The 16,506-nt window shown below is 49.3% G+C and overlaps 1 protein-coding gene across 2 annotated transcripts in view; it reads left to right on the top strand.

Annotated features, from left to right (window-relative positions):
• herc2 (HECT and RLD domain containing E3 ubiquitin protein ligase 2) overlaps positions 1-16,506 on the top strand; it is a 60,193-nt gene that overhangs the window by 22,445 nt on the left and 21,242 nt on the right. For both annotated transcript variants that reach the window (XM_054734171.2, XM_054734170.2), the window contains exons 37-60: positions 295-487; positions 573-755; positions 841-1,025; positions 2,507-2,654; positions 2,731-2,927; positions 3,076-3,306; positions 3,390-3,528; positions 3,731-3,877; positions 4,055-4,197; positions 4,374-4,641; positions 10,541-10,683; positions 10,800-10,898; positions 11,637-11,805; positions 11,897-12,022; positions 12,116-12,224; positions 12,311-12,450; positions 12,532-12,722; positions 12,818-12,923; positions 13,115-13,206; positions 13,282-13,457; positions 13,909-14,020; positions 14,816-14,897; positions 14,977-15,211; positions 15,390-15,567. In XM_054734171.2, coding sequence (XP_054590146.2) covers positions 295-487; positions 573-755; positions 841-1,025; positions 2,507-2,654; positions 2,731-2,927; positions 3,076-3,306; positions 3,390-3,528; positions 3,731-3,877; positions 4,055-4,197; positions 4,374-4,641; positions 10,541-10,683; positions 10,800-10,898; positions 11,637-11,805; positions 11,897-12,022; positions 12,116-12,224; positions 12,311-12,450; positions 12,532-12,722; positions 12,818-12,923; positions 13,115-13,206; positions 13,282-13,457; positions 13,909-14,020; positions 14,816-14,897; positions 14,977-15,211; positions 15,390-15,567 — 3,792 coding nt within the window. The remainder of the gene's footprint in view (positions 1-294; positions 488-572; positions 756-840; positions 1,026-2,506; positions 2,655-2,730; positions 2,928-3,075; positions 3,307-3,389; positions 3,529-3,730; positions 3,878-4,054; positions 4,198-4,373; positions 4,642-10,540; positions 10,684-10,799; positions 10,899-11,636; positions 11,806-11,896; positions 12,023-12,115; positions 12,225-12,310; positions 12,451-12,531; positions 12,723-12,817; positions 12,924-13,114; positions 13,207-13,281; positions 13,458-13,908; positions 14,021-14,815; positions 14,898-14,976; positions 15,212-15,389; positions 15,568-16,506) is intronic.

Raw genomic sequence — 16,506 nt, 5'->3', positions numbered from 1 at the left:
ATACTATCGTTGCACAGGTCTGCGTGTTTATTCGCCTGAATTAGCAAAAATATGTCATGAACATCTGAAACCCACAGGCAGTAATCAATGGATGTGCGTCTACTAATAATCGACTTTTGGTTTCATCTCCTTTCAAGGCGGCTGCCGTAGCCGTTTAGCATTAGCAATACAAAATGTTGTACCTCTGTCAGGTTTACAGACGTTTTGGTGCAAGAGCCATCCCCGTGATGTCAGATCACCCTGCCCATTCAGAGAGCTCCAGTGTTAAGTATTTAGCCTTGTTCGTGTTCCCAGGATGGTCCAGCGCCAGGCCTGGGCCGGGTCATTGGAGAGCTAGGTGAGGATGGATGGATCAGAGTTCAGTGGGACACGAGCAGTACCAACTCATACAGGATGGGCAAAGAGGGCAAATATGACCTGAAACTTGCAGACCCGCCTCCAGCTGCCCAGCCCACCACCGAGGAATCGGACACTGAAGATGACATCGGTTAGTTGGAACTGACTTCAGGTACACGTAAGAAACAACTAGATCATGTAAACTGTGTTCTCCTTTTCTGTTTATCATTCTTAAGAAGGAGAGCTGATTGAGAAAAGCAGCCATCCAACAGCGATGATGCTAACTAGCACAGTCAATCTGTTGAAGACTCTCTCTTTATCCGCTGGGATCTACTCTGAGCTTCTGCAGACGGATGCTTTACGGACGTTGTGTGGGCTACTGAGGATGCTGGTGGACAGTGGCGTTAACGACAAGTCAAGTAACTAAACCTTTTATGAATTCAGCTTTCTTTTGCAAGGGATGAGTTTGGGCTTCGTTTGAACTTGACTGCTCTTTTGTGTCAGGCTGTCTCTCCCACAGGTTGGTGTCTCGGGAGCAGCACAGGAACTGGTGCACTCTGGGCTTCATTCGCAGCATTGCGCTCATGCCACAGATATGCAGCACTCTCAGCACCTCTGCTTGGATCAGTCTGCTTCTCAGAATTGTAGAGGGACACCAGTCCTTCAACGCCATTACCCTGCAGAGACAAGTAGGTTTAAAATGGTTAGATGAATTGTGCCACAAATTGGTGTCAAGATATGCAAAGTGCAGGCTATTCGCGGGTCCTTAAAAAGTCTTAAATGAGCTTTTCCAAATTTAAGGCCTTAAAAATCCTTAAAAATGACAAATAATCCTTAAATACAGTTTCCAGAGGTCTTAAATGACCAAAGACCCAATAAACAAGATTAGTTTATTTCTATAACATTTTCATGAATTTCTAGTTAGTGTTCAGCGTTTTTTGTGTACGATGTTGCCGTAAGCGGAACCGTACACATTCAGTCAGAGCCGTGTCCAGGACTTTTAAAATGGGGTGGCCCATGTGGGGCACTTGCTTATGCATGGGTGGCACCAATGGTTATGCTTATTTATTTATTTATTTACACAAATCGTTTATTTATTTACTTTCTAGTGAATTTTGGAGTTTCACATTGCACAATCACCATTTTTTTCTATTCATCGTTTTGTGGTGGTTAGCAAGTCACTTCTTGTTGCATTATTGCCACCGGCTGGAGTTGAGTGGGACTAAATACTATTTATGTGAATATGAAAAAATAATAAATAATATTAATAGCACAGAAATGTTCTGTAGGCCTGGGCTAGAAGACAATGTTAAAGGTGCATGCTACCACACACTATTTTTGGAGTTTACAACTCAAGCCTTTTGTCGACAATGTAAGTTCAATTTAAACTGGAACTTAGTGGGGTGGCACCTGGGGGTGGCCAATCAGACTCTAAGGGTGGCATGTGCTACCCCAGGCCACTCCCTGGCCACGCCCCTGCATTCAGTTGGTTGTGAAAGGGGGACTATTTTTGGATGAGCACATTAGCTGGTTAAGCTAGTGGGAGCTTGTGCCATGGGGAAGTGCAAGTTTAATGGTAAGAAGAAGAAGAAAATATCATTTCTATAGCGCCTCTCAAGATAAAAATCACGAGGCGCTTCACAAAAACAAAAAATGTAAAAAATATAAAAAAACATTTAGAAAATGTTTAAAAATATATTTAAAATGAGCAAAAAGAGACAATTGTGATTAAAAAAAATGTTAAGAGAGTAAGAAAGTAACTGGAAGGCTAATCCCACGTTCGCGACGTGGTTAGCACCGGTTCCCGGCAATAGCTGGAAATTATAGCTTAAATGTAATTTTAAAAATGGCTTAAATTTGGTCAAAGTGGCCTTAAAAAAGGTCTTAAAAAGTCTTAAATTTGGCTCCTTTAAACCTGCAGATACCCTGAAAGTAGATGAGGAAGGGAAAACACTGTTCTTCAAAGTACCGTCAGAAACAAATAGGTTAAGGATGAAGCTTTGTACGTCTTACTAAGCTATAAAGAGTCGCATTTAATACGTCCAAGAAAAGACAAAAATGCAAGTATTTGAGATTAAACTTGTCAGTAGCACGACGTTCTTTAAGCGCTAGTGTTCAAGAGAAACCATGACGGTATGAGCTGTCATCTTGTTTTATTGTGTGTTTCTAGATCCTAGCTCTACGTCTCCTGCAGGCAGTCCTTCCTTCATGGGACAAGACGGAGCGCTCTCAGGACATGAAGTTTCTGGTGGAGAAGTTATTTAACTTCTTAGGAAGCCTGTTAAGCACCTGCTCGTCAGATCTGCCGCTTCTTCGAGGTGCTGGCATCGATCAGCCTTGCAGCAGTCCTCTACATTTTGATAGTACCATGTAAACGACTGAATGTCTCTGCAGAGGGCTCCATGCGGAGAAAGAAGTCCCGTCCACAGGCCTCCCTGACCGCTACCCACAGCAGCACGCTGGCGGAGGAGATTGTGGCTGTCCTTCGTACTCTGCACTCCCTCGTCCAGTGGAACAGCCTGATAAATGATTACATCAACACTCAGCTCAGCTCCGTTGGAGATATTATGGCAGGGTGCCAGTCTGAAGCGGTGAGAATTGCTGCTCTGTCATGGTTTTATTGGCTGCATTAAAGTATTTAACTCATAATAGTTATTTTGTCCTGACATTATTGAATAAATTGGTGCTGAGAAGTGCTTCCCGTGAGTAAATCTGGCTTTTTCTGCATTTTTGTTTCAGAGCATGTTGGAAGAGCATTTTCCTGATTCTGAGGGTCCCAGAGTCTGCAGCCTCATGGCCGTGCTGGCAGTGATCGGAGGGATCGATGGGCGCCTAAGGCTGGGGGGGCAGGTCATTCATGAGGAATATGGAGAGGGGACGGTCACCCGCATCACTCCAAAGGGACGCATCACCGTTCAGTTCCATGAGATGAGAATCTGCAGGGTTTGCTTACTCGGCCATCTCAAACCGGTAAGAGATTGGTCCGACGTTTGCATCTGCAACTTACAAACTCTTCATGGTCGAACTGAGTGGACATCTTTATTCCTCCGTAGCTGCCTGGTGTCTTCTTCAGTGTGCAGAACCTTCCCCTCAGTGGGCCCATGCTGGCCGTTTGGGCCCAGTTGGTCAGTCTGGCTGGGAGCAAACTTGAGAAACAGCGCATGAAGAAGTCTCTCAGCCGAGGACTCACAGGTGCAGAACATGACATGAAACGTATAGAATTACTGTCAGAGAAATAAAACCTTAATATCTGTTTGTAGTTTTAATGTGGAAGTGTGTTCTTTAGACCTTTTCTCGTTCCTCTTCCAAAAGAAACACAAGCTAACATTTTAATGACTTAAAAGTTGTGTTGATTTAATTAGAGGTGATTCAGACATGTCGTTTGTGTTTCCAGCCGACCAGGTGGACCTTCATTTATTGCGATGCCAGCAGCTGAGGCTTTACATTTTGAAGGCAGGCCGTGCGCTGCTGTCTCATCAGGACAAACTCCGGCAGATCCTCTCCCAGCCGGCCGTTGTTGACACTGGAGCCAACATTAGTGGTAAGATCAGAGCTGAACCCATTATGGTCTCTGTTCCTGTTTACCTAATGGTTTTTACATGTGTTAAGTTCTTACTTACAATAAAACATGTTTCATTTACATAAATTGCTTGAATTTCACAAAAAAAAAGATTTTATTCAGATTTTGTTGAACACATACATCTTTCCCTTTGTGTAGACGATCCAGTGGCATCATCTCCTGATGTTGGTGACTTGTCTCCTGAAGGTCCACTGCCTCCACTGATCCTCCTGCAGCAGCTGCTCTCTGCTGCCACTCAACCATCTCCCGTCAAAGCTGTTTTTGACAGGCAGGAGTTGGAGGTACACAAGTAGAAAGCTGGTGTTTAGTCAGTGTTGGCAGGAGAAGCTTCACCCATCTGATGTTGTACAATAGGTTTAAGTTCTTTAAAGCGTTTCTCTTGCTGTGTGTGTGTGTGTGTGTGTGTGTGTGTGTGTGTGTGTGTGTGTGTGTGTGTGTGTGTGTGTGTGTGTTTTAGGCAGCTGCTCTGGCAGTGTGTCAGTACCTGGCTGTGGAATCTGCCCATCCGTCCTCTCCTTTGTTTGAGGAGAGTAGCTCCAGTGAGGCCACCACCCCTGTCACTGTACAACATGTGAAACCACCCAAGCAGAAGAAACAGAAGACTTCCCCCGTACCTCCCTTACCCATAGTCCTCCAGCTCATGGAAATGGGCTTCCCAAGGAAAAACATAGAGTTTGCCTTGAAGTCGCTGTCTGGGACCACAGGCAGCACCTCTGGCGTCCCAGGTATGTTTTCACATCCGACTCCAGTCCTCGAGGGCCGGCATCCTGCATCTTTTTGTACGTCCCTGTTCCAACACAGTTGCTTCACCTGTGCCGCAGCAGCTCATCAAGCTCTTTAGAAGCCTGTTGATCACCTGCTGATGGAAATCAGGTGTGTTGAAACAGGGAAAACTTTAGGTTACTGTCGTAACCCCGGTTCTCTGAGTAACATGAGTGAGATGTCTCACTATGGGATACGCCCCTCCGCGGATTCCTCAGAAGCACTTATCTCAATACGCCAATCCTGATTGGCCAGTGACCGTGACGTACGCGTCCCCCTGCTACTATAAGTAGCAAGCGTCCCAACGCACGCACTATTCAAGATAAACACCTCTTCTCGCTTCGCCCAGCAAGAAGGGTTGTCTGGTGAGACATCTCACTCATGTTACTCAGAGAACCGGGGTTACGACAGTAACCTAAAGTTCTCTTTCTTAACATTCGTTTCAATGTCTCACTATGGGATATGGAGACTCCCGTATTGCCAGACAGCTTACCCAGCGATCACCAACCTACAGGGATACGTCTTGGCCCGCCAAAGACCCCACACTCAGAATCGTGTGAGTCATTGCAGGGACCGAAACATCAAGCTTATAGAAGCGTGCAAATGCAAGTGGAGAAGCCCAACTTGCTGCAGCACAAATCTGGATTGACAGCCCCCGAAAAAGGGCCCAAGAAGCAGACAGGCCCCTAGTAGAATGGGCCCTGAGCCCAACAGGAGCCTGAATGCCCTGACAGGAGTAAGCCATAGAAATAGCCTCCACAATCCAGTGGGAAAGCCTCTGCTTTGTGACGGGTTTCCCCTTACGAGGCCCACCCCATGACACAAAAAGCTGGTCCCCCCTGCGAAGGTTCTCCGTCCGATTCACATACTCCTTGAGCGCGCGAATCGGACACAGCTTGTGCCACCGCTCCTCCTCAGGAGAGGAGAAGGGTGGCGGGTAGAAAGCTGTGAGGATAATAGGAGAAAAGGAGCCCACCACCTTAGGCACAAAGGCAGGGTTGGGCTTCAGGGACACCTTCATGTCACCGGGTGCAAACTGGGTGCAGGATGGGTGCACAGAGAGAGCCTGTAAGTCACTAACTCGCTTTGCAGATACCAAAGCCAGGAGTAGCACCACCTTAAGAGACAGGATCTTAAGGTCCAGGCCGTCCATAGGTTCAAATGGAGGCCCGGAGAGGGCCGGCAGCACCAAGGACAGATCCCATGAGGGCACCAGGGGTCGAGACACAGGGAGAAGCCTGCGCGCGCCCCTCATGAAGCTACACACCAGGGGGTGTTGACCTGCCAGCTTCTTCCCAAAACCCAAGTGTCGGGAGGAAATGGCTGCTAGGTACACTTTAATGGTGGAGAAAGCCTTCTTCCCATCCAACAAGTCTTGCAGGAAAGACAAAATGACGTTCACCGGGCATTGGAAGGGTGAGACCTCCCTGCCCTGACACCAGGCTTCAAACACCCTCCATTTACAGTCATATAGGGACCTAGTGGAGGGGGCCCTAGCATTCTGAATGGTTCGAATGACCGCCTGGGGCAGCTCTGCTGACACTAGCCCACACCCCTCAGGGGCCAGGCCCACAGGGCCAGCCGTTCTGGATGAAGGTGGAAGATCGAGCCTCCCGCTTGGGACACCAGGTCCCTGCGAAGCGGAAGTTTCCAAGGTTGGCCCTCCAGGAGTTGGAAAATGTCCGCCACCCAATGCATAGCTGGCCAGTATGGGGCCACCAGAATGAGAGTGTGGAGCTGGGTTCGTACCCTCAGCAAGGTGGGTGGTATCAGGGCCACTGGGGGAAAAGCGTAAAGCAGTCCCCGTGGCCAGTCGTGCGCCAGCGCGTCCACGCCGAGTGGAGCGTCTCGGTCGCGCAGAGGACAGTGAGCATTCTCCTTGGAGGCAAAAAGATCCACTACGGCTGTGCCGAACCGGATCCAAATCTGTTCCAACACTGCTAGATGCAGGCTCCAATCCCCGTACAGGGGTGTCCCTCTGGACAACAGATCCGCCCCCCGATTCAGAACACCCGGGACGTGGGTGGCTCTGATTGAGAGGAGATGCCTGCTGCACCATAGGATCAGTCTGCGTGCCAGCGTGTGTAACCGCACGGAGCGCAGCCCCCCCTGGTGGTTTATATAAGCCACAGTCAAGGTGTTGTCTGTTCTCACTAGGACATGATGGCCGGAGAGAAAAGGCAGGGAGCACCTCAGGGCCAGAAAGACCGCGAGGAGTTCCAGATAATTTATGTGTGTCCCCCAGAGCTCTCTGCTCCACACACCCCTGACAGAGCGACCCTCCAGGAGCCCCCCCCAACCTGACAGGCTCGCATCTGTCGTGACCACTTTCCTCACGAGAACCAACCCCAAAGGCACCCCCTGTGCCAAGAGGGAAGGGTGACGCCAACAGCGGAGCGCCGTGACGCACGCTGCAGAGACCGTCACCCTGCGCGCTCTGTGGCGTACTGGAGAGAGACCCAGAGAAGCCACCCAGCGTTGAGAATCTCTCATGTGTAGACGGCCGAGTGGTACCACTGAAATAGCCGACGCCATGAGACCCAAAAGCCTGAGGCATAACGCAAACCGCACCGAACTGTGTAGGCGGAAGCGCGCCAGGCAGAACGAGAGCGCGTCCACGCGCGGTGCCGAGAGACGGGCCGTGAACGCACCTGAGTCCAGATTCAGACCTAGAAAGGTTATTTTCTGGGAGGGGAGGAAAGCGCTTTTCTGCCAGTTTATTCTGAAACCCAGACCACACAAGGGAGGGATCACAACCAGCGTGTTTGACGCTGTCTCCTCTCTGGACCGTGCCAGCAGGAGCCAGTCGTCTAAATACGTGGCCAGCCGAATGCCCCTCCCTCTCAGAGGGGCGATCGCCGCCTCCGTACACCTGACAAACACCCTCGGGCTCAGCGAGAGGCCGAATGGGAGCACGGTGTATTCGTAACACACTCCCTGAAAGGCAAACCTCAGAAATGTCCTGTGTGGAGGGTACACGGGAACATGAAAGTATGCGTCCCTCAGGTCGATTGAGGTGAGCCAGTTGCTCTGGTGAATCAGACGCAAAAGGGATGAGAGCGTGAGCATTTTGAATCTGTACTTTCTGAGGCATCGGTTCAGGGCCCTCAGATCCAGGATCGGGCGAATCCCGGTCCCTCCCCGTTTCGGGACCAGGAAGTACCTGGAGTCGAAACCGCTCTGAGACCGATCGGGAGGCACAATGCATATCGCTCCCTTCTCCAGCAGGGAGGAGATTTCTCCCTGAAGGATGTGAGCTGACGACCCCTGGGCGTGGGAGAACACTACGCCGGAGAATCGAGGAGGAACAGAAGCGAATTGGAGCCTGTAACCCCTCGAAATTGTTCTCAGCACCCAACGTGAAGCAGAAACCGCTGTCCATTCCTCCCTGTGAGTGGAGAGCGGTGACACAGCCGTGACACACGGAGCACCAGCTCCCTCCAGAGGTTGTGGGGCAGCGGTGCTCGTGGCAGCCACTGCGCATGCGCGGGGGCTTTGTGCTTTGACGGCCCAGGCTTACGGGGACGACCCGTGGCGCCGCCCCCGCCTGGAACCGCTCATGGGTGACATTTATACTGATTTTTGCTGCGCCCTTGACATCTTGTCTGGATGCGACAGCGAACCTTTTAATGCTCCTTGAGCGTGACATGTTTGTGAAAAACAATGTGAGTGCTTGTGACGTGTGCTTTGAGCCGGCACCGCCGGCTGCACGTCCTGGCCCCACCCTGGACCGCTCGGGAACTCTGCCGGAGGGGTTCCGTGAGGGGGGGGAGAAAGCACCATGGCAACATCCAACAGGAGGAGCTGGCGAACGGGGAACCGCCAGCTGCAGCGTCGGGAGGGAAGAACTCCGACAGGCTGCCCACTTCTTCCTCCTCACCTGCTGACCGCCGTGTCTGGTGGATTGTCCCGGTGGCGGAGCAGCTTGGTTGCCGGATCCCTGAGGCCAAACTGGTCGAGGCTCTGAGCCCGAAGGAGCTGGTTGGACAGCTTGAGGCTTCGGGCGCTTTGGGATCCGGAACTGAGGCTGGGCTCGGGCAGCTGCCTGAGGCAGGTTCGGCCGAGCCGGCAGCGCCTGTGAGGGTTTACGGGGAAGGCAGAGATGAAGGGCTTCATCCTCTTTCTTTTTAGCCGCACACCGTTGCTGCATTGATGCCAGGGCAGAGCCGAAAATGCCTTCAGGCACGATTGGCATGTCCAAAATGTCCTCCTTCTCTCTCTCAGAGAGGTTGGTGAGGTTCAGCCATCGTGCACGTTCTTGAAGCACCATCATGCCCATAGCTTTAGCCGTAGCATGGACCGCGCAGCGCTGCACACGCAGGCAGATGTCGGTCAGTACGGTGATTTCCTCCCGCACCTCCGGGTCCGGCTTCGTATTCATGTCCTCACAGAGCTCGGCTTGGTACGCCGAGAGCATGGAGGAGACATTCAAAGCTCGGACCGAGATGGCGGCAGCCTTGTACGCTCTCTCGTTCAGCGCCGACTGGAAGCGGTCCGCCTTCGCAGGGAGAGCGGGAGGCCTGGAGGAAGTCGCCGAGAGCCGTGGGTGCAGGTGGGCTGCAACCAGCGGTTCCATCGGTGGCATGCGAAGCATGCCAGCCGTCTCCATCCCTTCGAAGTCCAGCGAGGAGGCTCCTTGGACAGGAGACCTGGAGCTGAACGGGTGTTTGTCCCAGGAGGACCCCACTTCTTGGAGTAGCTCCGGGAAGGCGGGGAGGAGGGGCTTTGCCACCCTCGTGGCCTGAGGCAGCTTCTTTCCCTTGTAGCGGGATCTGACAGCCTCAGTGACCACGGTGGGCCAAGGGATGTTGAGCCTGGTCGCAGCGCGTCGGCAGACTGACTGCATGTCCAGGTGGGCGGCTGGAGAAACCGCTCCATCCCTGGGAGAGGACGGAAAGCTAGGCATGGAGGCCTGAGCGATGGGGAGAAAGACGTCGTCCTCCTCGTCCTCCTCTGAAATGAGGAGTTCCGAGGTGTCCTCGTCGTCTCCGTAGTCCAACTCCAACACATCCTCGGCGGGGAGGCTCGGACCGGCCAGTTCGAGCTGTGAGCCCCAGCTGAGTTCGGCACACGGTTCCGGCTCCGGGAGGACATGTTCGCTGGCGTCCCCAGGCGGTGGCCCAGGGGCCGGCAGGCAAGGGTCCTTCCCCGACAGGCTAGCTTGGCGCGCTAGCCGCCGGCGAAGGCTCTTCAGGGTGAAGCAAGCGCAGCTCTCACATGACCCGGGGACTTCCAATGCCAGCTGGGCGTGTTCCAGCCCGAGGCAGCTCGAGCAGACCCTGTGCGGGTCTTTGCTTGAGATTTTGTTCCCACAGGTACAGAGGCGAGCTCCTGCACCGTCGACTCCTCTGGTGGGAGGAGCGGCTTCCATGTTGGCTAACTGGTGTGTTAGCATAGAACGAACAGATGCACTGGAGTGTGAAGCTGCTCGTTATGCCCCGAGCCTATGGTGAAGGTCAGGACAGAAGGACGGTAAGTTAACGTTCGGCGACGGAGAGAATATTAGAAGGCTCCGTCTGTGAACAGTTGAGCTAACTTACCTCAGAGATAAGCGACCACCGAAGCGAGAAGAGGTGATTGAATAGTGCGTGCGTTGGGACGCTTGCTACTTATAGTAGCAGGGGGACGCGTACGTCACGGTCACTGGCCAATCAGGATTGGCGTATTGAGATAAGTGCTTCTGAGGAATCCGCGGAGGGGCGTATCCCATAGTGAGACATCGAAACGAATGTTAAGAAAGAGAACACTAAAACGTGGGATAGCGGCCCTCGAGGACTGGAGTGTGACACCTGTGTCACAGAGTGTAGAACTGTCTGTTGCTTTGAAATATCCCCCTGGAGAGTAATCGGTCTTCTGCATCAGGTGTTGAAGCTCTGGTGAGCTGGCTGCTCGACCATCCAGACATTCACTTCACGGAGCTATCGGATGCTGACACCGTGTCCGATGAATACTCTGATGAGGAGGTGCTGGAGGAAGTAGAAGAAGCAGAGCCAACATTTATTGTGGTGCATTATTATTATTATTATTATTATTATTGCTGTTGTTATTTAAATTTTTTGCGCAACTCACAAAATAGCTAGATCTCCTCATCCTCATGTATTTGGTTTGTGTGTTCCTTCAGCCGCAAGGAGCTGTGGTGACGGAGAGTCAGACATTTAAGAGGAGATCCGATTTCCAAAGCAACGATGATTACGCCGTGTATGTGAGAGAGAACATTCAGGTAAAGGCACCAACTTTTAAAATGGCTTTACCCCCAAATTCCACTACCTCCGCTCCGGTCCGCCCCCGCCTTCCGCAGCCGCTCGCTTCTGAACTCAATTTTTACTGGTACCCGCTCTACAACGGCTCCACTCCGGTGCGGAGACCTGAGGGGGGCAAACAGTCATGCGTGGGATTTTCGAGATCTTGCGATACAGTCCGAGCAATAAACGCGGAAGTTAGATCCAAACACCCGTTGTGTGGGAGAAGCATCGGCATGAACTGTTTAATCTGCCCATCAGTTGTGTTGAGAGATCAGCAGTGTTTGGATCAACAAAGTGTGACTACTTTGATAGTAGAAACTGTATTTATGGCTTACTTTTGTACATTTAAACTTCAGTCGCCATTGATAGTTGTTAAAAGTTGTTAAACCTGTGCATATGAAACAAAAAACGCCTTTTGTTTATCGGTTTATTGTGAAAAACGGAAGTTGTGCTTGCTCCTTTTCCTGTTGGGCGGTTGTGATTCCTGTCCAATAACTGCGGAGGTGCTCCGGCGTCCGGCGAAAATAGAATCAATCCTATTTTTGCCGGAACAGAGGGCGCCGCACTGCCGGAGCACGGCCGTAGTAGTGGAACAGCTCTGATTGACTACAACGGGACCGATTTTGCTCCGGAGTTCGTGCCGAGCGGAGGTAGTGGAATTTGGGGGTTAGAATTGCTTTAAGGAGATGTTGGTTGAAACCAGGTGTTCTCTGCAGGTGGGGATGATGGTGAAGTGCTGCAGAACGTATGAGGAAGTGTATGACGGAGATGTTGGGAAAGTGATTAAGCTGGACAGAGATGGACTCCACGACTTGAACGTGCAGTGTGACTGGCAGCAGAAGGGAGGAACTTATTGGGTTCGCTACATCCACATTGAGCTAATTGGTAAGTGTGTGTGGGGGTCTTCATGTGATGAGAAGTTGGGAATAATATAAAGAAGTGGTTGAAATGGGCGTGTTTGTCCCTATGCTTTCAGGATTCCCACCACAAAGTTCTCCTTGTCATATAAAAATCGGTGACAAAGTGAGGGTAAAGCCTGCCGTCACAACACCAAAATACAAGTGGGGCTCCGTCACTCACAGGAGTGTTGGGGTAGTGAAAGGTAAACCCAAAAATCTGGGCTGTATAACTAGTTTTATCTGGACTTGGTCACTCCTGAGTTGTTTTAACTAAAACTTCTGTTTACCGTGCCAAGCTTTCAGCGCCAATGGAAAGGATGTGATTGTAGACTTCCCACAGCAGTCTCACTGGACTGGGTTGCTGTCTGAGATGGAACTGGTACCAAGCGTTCATCCTGGAGTCAGGTGCTGTACGCTAACATTTCCCTTTCTCCTCAGAGGCTCTTGTGATTATAAACGTCAGTAAAATGTAAAATCTGTGTCACCCACAGGTGTGATGGCTGTCAGATGTTCCCTATCAACGGCCCTCGATTCAAGTGCAGAAACTGTGATGACTTTGACTTTTGTGAAAATTGCTTCAAGACGCGAAAACACAACACCAGACATTCCTTTGGCCGGATTAACGAGCCCGGTTAGTCCTTTGTTCACAACCGCAGTCTGCTCTGAGTGTTAACATGGAGGTAAGCCTAATGTTTACCTTCTCTGCCACCAGGCCAGTCTCCAGCCTTTTGTGGCCGTTCAGGCAAACAGCTGAAGAAGCATCATAACAACCAGCGTGGAATGCTGATCGACGACTGGTCTCGTGCTGTGAAGAGCCTCAGTGTCTCGTCCTCCGTTAACCAGGCGTCACGCCTCATTGACTGCAGCGATCAGTGCTGGCAGTCCTCAGGCTCGCAGGGAAAGGTGGAACATTTAATTAGCATGTTCTAACAGACTGAACCTGGTTCAGTACAGCGTGATGCATCGGCTGACGGGATTTTCTGTGGGTTTTTTGGCAGCACTGGATTCGTCTCGAGCTTTTCCCAGATGTTCTCGTACATCGGCTGAAGATGGTCGTCGACCCGGCGGACAGCAGCTACATGCCCTCCCTTGTTGTCATTTCAGGCGAGTTCAACTGGATTTGTTGTTGGACTTGATCCACTTTTCTCTTGTACCTAATTTGCCCTGTATCAGATAATGCGGAGAAGTTGTGGAAACTAAGAAGTGACACTTGAATGCACTTGGACTTATATTTTAAGAAATTAAAAAATTTGATTTACACCCATAAACGGTAAACTGTTATTATCTTTAAACAGGCGGAAGCTCTCTGAACAACTTGATTGAGCTGAAGACGATTAACATCAATCCCACAGACACAACTGTCCCTCTCCTTGCCGACTGTACTGAGGTCAGCAGGTCTTGAGGTTAGCTCAAACCTTTTAGCATCTTTGGATGTTTGATGATTTTGTGGATGTCTTCTCAGTTTCACCGATACATCGAGATTGCCATCAAGCAGTGTCGCAGCTCCGGAATAGACTGTAAAATTCACGGACTTCGTATTGTGGGACGCATCAGAGCAGAGGATGAAGACTTGGCAACCGTCCCCTTTCTGGCATCTGACAACGAAGAAGAGGACGAGGAGAAATCTACAGCTGGGAGGTTTGACTGCAGAAGGAATATATGTTAAAGAGATAGCAAGGCTTTCAAGTTTTAGATCATGAACACAGCTAATTTGTTTAATGTAGTGATGAATCTCTCCTGTAGACAGTAATGAAGGCTGGGAGATGTTTCATCTGTTAGATTAAGGTGTTAAAAAGATGAACGCCCATAGAAGAGAGAAGTTTTGATTTCGGTTCTACAAACGGACACAAGGGGGTGCTAAAGGCAAGCCAAAACTGCCTGGATCCTCTTTAAAGTGCTAAAACATGAAGTTTCTTTCTCATATAAGAAGATGCTGTGCAGACTTGCAGATTGTTCTGGTGAAAGTTAACATCTAATCTAAACCCAGAGTTAAATGTGGTTGATGTATTTTCATAAATACGATAAAATAATTTTCTGATTTCAAATGCTGGGTTTGTTGATCTTTGTGAATTTCTAATTTTCTTTTCAGTCTTGCTCGGAAGAAGCCTCCAGGGTTGGACTCAGCAGCCGCCATCAGGACCAAAGTGTTCGTGTGGGGTCTGAACGACAAAGACCAGCTGGGAGGACTTAAAGGGTCTAAGGTCTTAATTACCACATGATGAAATAATAAATGAAGTGAAATCTAGCAAGTTAGGGATTATTTCTCTCTGTATCCTGTGGTTCTAAAACTGATGCAGGTTAATTTTTATTTAGTTTATCAAATATTAATGTGTGTTTATTACACATGCATTAAACATGTGGTTCACTGATTCTGATTATCATCGGTTACTCTGAGTTTTTTATGCAGGCTGAACATGAAAATAGTCTCCTACACCTATTTACTGCATTAGCTTCTGATTTGAAAAGCCTAACAGATCTATGTCACACTGTCACTTAATATTCATGGACTCACCCATTTTGATTCACGATGGGGAATGCTGCTGTTGGTTTAGCGTCCAAGACGCCTCAGGAAACGTTTCGACACGTAGAAGGTAACCGTTAGCATTAACAACCCACCACACAGCAGAACTCCTCCAGGCTTGTGGAGATGAAACATCCAGGTCGCAGAGCAAACTGAGTCAGCGGTAGAATCGCTTTGCTGTTATCCAGTTGAAGCGAGATGTCCAAATACCAGGAAATACGAGTCCCGTTCCTGTCGTCTGTGGGTAACTTTTAGGTCCTAGAAACGGTGCAGCCGTATATTTGTTCCCCGTAGAATGACTTACAAGGCATTCATTCCAACTAGAGACCACTGCAAATGCATTGATTAAACAAGAGTTCCACACCTTGAAATATTCCCCAAGTCTTCAACACCTTACTAGTGTGGAAGACATTACAGCAGGAGGCACGCTTGACCTCAGGTCAACTATGACCGCAGCCACATTTTCTCTTCACAGATCAAAGTTCCTTCTTTCTCTGAAACACTCTCTGCACTCAATGTGGTGCAGGTGGCGGGTGGTTCCAAAAGTCTGTTTGCAGGTAATTTAAGAGAATTTTTTTATATAAAAACAAAAATCAAAGTACTTTTGTATGTTGTAACTGGTGACTTGTTTTAAAGTGACGGTGGAAGGGAAGATTTATGCTTGTGGAGAAGCTACAAATGGCAGGTTAGGTCTGGGCCTCTCTAGTGGGACCATCCCAATCCCTCGTCAGATCACTGCACTAAGTAACTACGTGGTGAAGAAAGTGGCTGTGCATTCTGGTGGACGCCACGCCATGGCCCTGACCGTGGATGGGAAGGTGTTCTCCTGGGGCGAAGGAGATGATGGCAAACTGGGGCACTTTAGTAGAATGTGAGTTGGCATAAGAACGTCGACATTTGGCATCATAGTACACTTTTAGTGTGATAGTTTATTTTTTTTCACATTCAGACTTTAAATAAAGGTTTTTCTGTACAAGACTTTCACTGAAGGTGTACTGAACAGCAGTTTAAGGATTAGCAAAGCTGAGGAAACCTGATTTTTCCTCCAGGAACTGCGATAAGCCGCGGCTGATCGAGGCTCTGAAGAGCAAACGTATCCGGGACGTTGCCTGTGGGAGCTCTCACAGTGCTGCCATCACCTCCAGCGGGGAGCTCTACAGCTGGGGTTTAGGTGAATATGGTCGCCTCGGGCATGGGGACAACACGACGCAGCTCAGGCCCAAACTGGTATGTACATGAATCCACCTCACCCTTTTATTCACTCTTTAAAGGAACTAGCTGCTCTGACATTTTAATTTTACTTGCTCCAGAACGTTTAGATCTCCTGCACTCAGCAGCTGTTCTAACATCCAAAGACTTTATAACAAATTGCGTTATTTGCAAATCCTGATTTGCATTCATGCCGTTTTTTAAAGGTGTGGTTCACCAAAAAAACATTTTTAATTAATACTTCTGATTATAATCAGATTTTCATGCAGGCTGGACACAAAAATCTACACTTATCTCCTGAATTAGCTTATGATTAAAAATAGATGTTTAAACTAGGGTTGGGCGAGGGGCTGAGCCGTTGTAATTTATTATTTTACAAGAGGCAATTTGTTTATTTCTTTATTTGTTTGGCCGTGCGTAAGTTTGTTAAACATCATGAATGCAACAATTAAGAAAGGATCTTCATCAGCACAACCGACCATTATTTCACACGTTCTCTGCCTCTCGCTGCTGACGGTGCACACACGCGGTGTGCTGAGGAGGAGCTGTGAGAGCATCTGTGACACAAGCTGCAGGTGATCGGCTCAGGTTAACGCGGAGCTGAAGGAATGTGCCTTCAGGCCGCAGCAGGTGGTATGTTCCCAATTTAAGTGAAATTGTTTAGTTGCAGTGATCAGCTTGTTTGGACTAAATATTAATTAAAAATGAACGGAAATTTAATTATTATTTTAAAAACTAAAGCGACTGGGATAAATGGATCATGTGGCCTCTGGCTGCGTGCAAAGGCCCCATCCTCAGAGAGTCCAAATGCAGCATCGATTCATTTCATTTCTCAAAGTCATAAAAGAAAGAAGCCCAGAAGCCTTTGTTCAAAACCATTATGCCTAAATAAAATACCACAATAGTGGACACTGCAGGGAAACCAAGACGAGGCTTCTTTAACACTTCGACCGTGTT

The sequence above is a fragment of the Nothobranchius furzeri genome, chromosome 16, assembly GCF_043380555.1.
Source record: "Nothobranchius furzeri strain GRZ-AD chromosome 16, NfurGRZ-RIMD1, whole genome shotgun sequence".
NCBI classification, from domain to species: Eukaryota; Metazoa; Chordata; class Actinopteri; order Cyprinodontiformes; family Nothobranchiidae; genus Nothobranchius; species Nothobranchius furzeri.
The sequence above is the reverse complement of the archived record's forward strand: the minus strand, read 5'-3'. Positions and strand labels throughout refer to the sequence as shown.